Raw genomic sequence first — 5,667 nt, 5'->3', positions numbered from 1 at the left:
ACACATTTCAAAAGGGATTATTTTACCTCCTACAATAGTTTAAATACATAAAAAGCCATCATCGAACTTTTTTAAAAATATATGGGACGACCTTGGTTCCCACCGTCCTACCTATTGACCACCTCTAGTCAACATTCTGTGAGCTCAGAAAAAGAAAAGAATAATCCATGTTCTCTCATCAAGTGTACCTGCTACAAATTACTTTAAAGTTTTACAAATTCTCTGGAAATGGAGTATCAGGGGTGAGGTGCTAATAATGCATGTAACAGCTTAAAGTCTTGAATCTAAAGTATGCTCTTAACATTTAATTCAATTGAACAATCAAATAGGTCCAACATCAAAGGAAAGTGAATTCCTTGCCAAAAAGAATTTCACAATCAGAATTTTACAGGATGCTGTAACCAAGGATTCAACTTTCTCAATTATTTCCTCACTAGAATTAAAGCTTTATGTACAGATCACAGCACATAATCAGATTTCAATGCTAGAAGCACAATAATGATATTCTGATTGAATCTTCAGAACGTTGGAAAGAGCAGAGCACCGATAAATATTTCCACCAGATTGCGTTCTTTAGGAGCTGTGGTTCTCAACCATCAACTAAGAATTCTATCGTTCTCTCATGCTCTACCTCCCCAAAATGGGATTTCAACCTCCAACGAGTTAGAGCTTCAAATGGGACACTCACAATTCTTCATCTGAACTAACAAAATCCAGTTCAATCAACTTTCCTGTATTCTGTCTGATCTTGTCAACCACAACTTGCCCCTGCTGGTCAGCTTTCTTTCTCTTTACATCTGGCTGCTGATTTCTCATCACAGATGATTCTGGTTTCATGGTGGATGATTTCCTGAGCAATGACAGATGGACCTTCAATAACATGGAAAGCAAGCACCTAGCCTGTATATATAATGATTAATGGAATTTCTAATGCATTGATTCACCTTTTATCTGACATGCTGATCTGTTGCTTAGGTACTATTGATTCTTTATTTGATTTCTCTGTACCCATATTCCCTGCAATTAAAAGGCAAAAGTACCTCAGAAGAAAATCTCAAGAAACCACAATAAGCCTATGAAAGAAGTCCTGAGATCTTAAACCTGTTATTTCATTAAGGAACCTTATGCCTTGTGAATGTGTGTTTGTCGTCACTTTACCTGCTTTACTGTTACAAAAAGATAAAAAAAAGACCAATCCACAATTAAGTGAAAAAAAAAACGCAATTACTTTCACATTAGACACAATCTATGCTATCTATGAAAAACTAACCTCAGAGCCTTTTTTAGGCCTTCCACAGACAGTAGTTTTGCAGGTTGCATGGGCCTTTTTATATTTGTCCGGTCATTTAAAGGATCAACCATGTAAATCCCTTCAGGTTTGCGAGAATCCCTAAATGCAGTTCTTAAGTTCCTGTTAAAGAAACACACAAGTTGAAGGCACTAAGAAACTAAAAACGAATCAAGCAATTATACTCTTTAAAATCATTCAATCGGTATATCTGGCTAAAAGAGATGAATGATCTTGAACATTAATCACCCACCCTCCCTTGAGCTCTGTTCGGTTTGTGAAATATTTCTCTGGTGCTTTCTGTAGAACCAAAATGGATTGTGAATATTTTTATGAGAACTGATTAAATAAAATTACATAGGTAGCTTTGAAGATAAAGTAGTCAAACAGGTTGAGGCATTGTGCTTACCAATTTATGATATTTACAATATATTCCATTGCGTCTGAAATAACACAGAGAATCAAGATATCAGAAGAATTTGTTGGTAAGGCAACATAGAGAATTATAATGGTATAAAATATAATATAAATAACTATCTTGTAAAAAAGACAAGACTACATTGATAATTGAATAATGGGTGCTGCGGCTAGTGAGGAGACAAATGATCGAGTTTGACATGAAATACCTTCATACCTTTTGATCAAGGACCTCTGATGATAATTCACAGAAGTACTGTTTTCTGTTCATTTTCCACTTATACACTCACCATATGATCCTTTGAATGCACACGACAAGATGCTTCTTACAAATCACATGCTCTCATACTTGAATTTTTCTGAAAAAGTTATTTACTAATACTACAGAATACCAGATTTATTATCTTGAATCCATCCAGTCTACTGCAATAAAACTGCAAAGATCATTTTTTTCCTTAGGAGAAACTAATCTGACTTTTCCTTCTGTGAAAAGTAACCAAAGATAGCATATGCAAAGAGGCCATGTGAAAGTCTACTCTCCACAGAGGAGGTTTTATGTTTTGTGTATCTCTCGTAGGTAGAATATCGCTGTAGTATTTTTTTTCCTTGATGGGAAGGCCATTCAACTTATCTAATATTCTCTATATGTTCTATTGTTAACAATTGCTCTCGAGAGAGGTTATAGAGTTTATTTTAGAACCAACTCATCATGGCAGATGACACTCCAGATTTCATAAAATGTTTTTGCTAAGTCTATTTTCATGGAAAGAGAAATGGGAAATGCTCTTCATTTTAGATAATAAAACCATTCCATTAATATCAACCCAAAGAAATACGGCCTCTCTGAGATATACGGTTTCTGCCAAAAAGGTACGAAGTTGGACTAATTTGGAAACATTGGGCAATTTACTTTATTCCTACTCTTCCGTCTGGTTTTTGGTTCCTAGTCTTATTTTAATAGTAGCCATGATTGGGGCTATAGTACTTACTAAGGTGAAAAGACAGGATCAGCACATCACACACCACTTACACGGAAGCCTACCACATCAATTAGCATAAAAAAATATTGGTATTTTAACTTTTTTATGATTGTAATGAGTTCTACAATAACTCCTAATTTGAAACTATAACAAATCTAACTTGCTAGGGTAACATTTTCAAGGTGCTGAGTTAAGAAACCAACTCCTACTAGTCCAGAAAACTTCCAATATCCCATGTTATTCTTATTCATCCTAAGACTTCCATTAACTGGGGGAATGCACCATCATATTCAATGAAAAAAAAGAACACAACAACTAAAGCAGATGTTATGAGCATTTCATTCCATAACACAAAAAGATGTAATGAGTTCCCATAACCTACTTATTTATGACTATTGTACAAGGCATCCCATCCTTCCTTTTTCCCTTGCAAACTCCATAATCGACTGAAGTACCAATCTTTAAAGTTTGACTAGGAGAGTATACACTCAAAGAAAAACCTGTGCCCTGCAAAAATAAAAGGTCAATCTTAATCTATCGGTGAAAATTAACAAGCATAACTCTCAATACATGACAGGTCCATACCACTCCGTCCTTGCGTACAGAACAATTGAACAGAGCAAATACTGTTCCAGCCTGCTCTTTCCAGTTCTTCTGATAAGCATCGCCAAACAAGAAAAGAGAAACAGTATTTTCATCCAGACACCCAACCTTCCATATACAATAGTTCTTCCCTGTAGAACTGGTCTTTGGAGTCCCCTTCTCGGTCACCACTCCAACAGTTGCCCAACAACCTGACAGAGTGTCCCCAACCAATAAATTCCTACAACATACCCAATATCTGAAATTACTACCAACATTCCGTTGAAATCAGATAAAGCTTCATGCATCACTTATAATTACTTCTATTGCCTATTAAAGCAAAGCCAAAGAAATTTGTCTTATAAATCAATAGGTCACTTCCAGTATTAATGCCTACGTGTACAGTGTGAAGTTCAATTTAATACCTCATAGTTGATAACCGAACGAAACGAATATCTGAAAACCGCTCACTGAGCTCTGCTGCACTTACCAATTGGTTCCTGAACAAAGAAAAAAGAACGACGAGGAACATATTAATAGGCAGAAAAAAAAAGAAGGTTGACTTCCAAAACCTCCAAGCTACTATACACTTTACTTTGTACTGCATATAGTTGCTCAGAAAACCGCACAAAAGAAAAGGTGATCTTGTATGTTGTATCACGTCTCAAGGCTGTCAACTCCAAAAGAAAATGAAGGTCACCTTCTCTAAGCCATATTACTACCTTACACAAGTGAAAAAAACTGTATCGAGCTAAATGAATAAGAAATGAGTTTTGTTATATACAAGCACAATCGCGTACTAAGCTGTATGCCAATACTGATTCATTCATACTTAAAATTTAAATTAACACTGTTTTTAATAAAATCTACTTTTTGACCAATCATATCATATTGGTGCACAAATTAGTATTCAGTTCTACTTGCAACTATATTTTTCCATAAGAAATATCCCTAAACTCAACATCCACCCCCAATCGAAGTTAATTTTCTTTTTAAAAAAAAAAAAAATTTTGAGAAATAAAATGTTCAAAACTTATTAAATTTTGCATTTCTATTTTTGGCAGCCAAATAGAGCATTGAGAATAAAGAATACCATATCACATAACCTAACCGAGTAATTATTAGACAGATGCCTCATTGTTTTAAGATAAGTAGAGTGGCAGTAACCTTATTCGCATGCCCGAAAATTTCTCAACCTCATCATTGCTGGAGGCCTTAGAGCTCTTCAATTTTCCAGATTTCGGAACCGGCTTGGGCTCGTAATCAAGGCAGTCTTGGACAGCGTCTCTAAATACGGACATGTCTGCCTGCCCAGTTCGCCTCGGCGATCCATCATCCGATATATACCCTGAAAATGGAAGGCTATTTGAGACATACTCAAGTGAATATTCTTACAAAAAAAAGGAAGTCCGACGCACCCATCCACACTCCACTAATAATTGCAAAGGAAAACTATGAAACTTTGATCCTGAAATGTAAGGGCCAGAGAGAGAGAGAAAGGGGGTGGGGGGGGGGGGGGATAATATGAAGACTTGCCGGGTGCATGTGGTGAAGGAGAACCAGGAGGGGTTTCCAAAACTCTCCCTTGTAGGGAGAGAAGGAGATCGAGGTCGTCTTGGTGGTTCGACATTAGTGGCTCTCTCTCTCTTGTCTCCGAGTCTCTGCTCTCCGAGTCTCTGCAAGACTGCTATGCCCCGAGGAAATGAGGGAGGGTTTTTGTTCTCTCTTTTGTCTGTGGAGGGAAAGCTGAACTTCTTGGAGGGAGACAAAACGAAAACTCCTTGAGGATACGACGTCGTCAACCAGATTCAATTGTGTAACCAAATGCTACTATGAATTATTAAAAAAGAGTCAAATTCAAGGTGTAGGGTCGCCTCAATAAACCTGTTTAGTTGTCACAACAATCCTACGGACTACATTACAAAAAATAAAATAAAATAAATATCCTCAATCCTACTTTTGTGCACAAAGTTAATCCTAGTAAATTTATGACCTTATGTAGATCACATTCATCTCCCTAATAAATATTCCTCGTGTGGGAAAAAATATTGGAAAAAGGTATATAATAAGAAAAAAAATATATATATATATGTATATATATATTTTGAAAATCAATTGAATAAATTCAAGAGTGTAAATCGGTCCAATCCAATCCAAAGGGCGGGTGATGGAAATTTTTCTCGGACCGGACTGGTAGCTATCAGTTTGATCCCGTTGGTCTGGCCACATTATTTTTTTTATTTTTTTCTTCTTCTTTTTCAAATAACTTAATAAAAAAATTTATTAAATTACTAAGTTAAAATTAAATAAATTATTAATGTAGATTATGTAACTAATTTATTAAAAAAATATTTTATATGGTCAATGACTTAATGATAATAAATTAGATGCATCATTAAT

The 5,667-nt window shown here is 35.6% G+C and overlaps 1 protein-coding gene across 1 annotated transcript; it reads right to left on the bottom strand.

Annotated features, from left to right (window-relative positions):
* Positions 1 to 278: 278 nt before the first annotated feature.
* LOC122309061 (protein MCM10 homolog) lies at positions 279 to 5,042 on the bottom strand. The gene is made up of 11 exons (XM_043122421.1): positions 4,804 to 5,042; positions 4,435 to 4,615; positions 3,693 to 3,767; positions 3,271 to 3,508; positions 3,068 to 3,192; positions 1,698 to 1,731; positions 1,542 to 1,588; positions 1,271 to 1,411; positions 1,102 to 1,166; positions 945 to 1,017; positions 279 to 850 (listed from the first exon to the last, which is right to left on the bottom strand). The coding sequence occupies exons 1-11, from the start codon at positions 4,895 to 4,897 to the stop codon at positions 685 to 687; spliced, it is 1,239 nt and encodes a 412-aa protein (XP_042978355.1). The 5' UTR covers positions 4,898 to 5,042; the 3' UTR covers positions 279 to 684.
* Positions 5,043 to 5,667: the final 625 nt, after the last annotated feature.

The sequence above is a fragment of the Carya illinoinensis genome, chromosome 5 (genome assembly GCF_018687715.1).
Source record: "Carya illinoinensis cultivar Pawnee chromosome 5, C.illinoinensisPawnee_v1, whole genome shotgun sequence".
Lineage (NCBI taxonomy): Eukaryota > Viridiplantae > Streptophyta > Magnoliopsida > Fagales > Juglandaceae > Carya > Carya illinoinensis.
The sequence above is the reverse complement of the archived record's forward strand: the minus strand, read 5'-3'. Positions and strand labels throughout refer to the sequence as shown.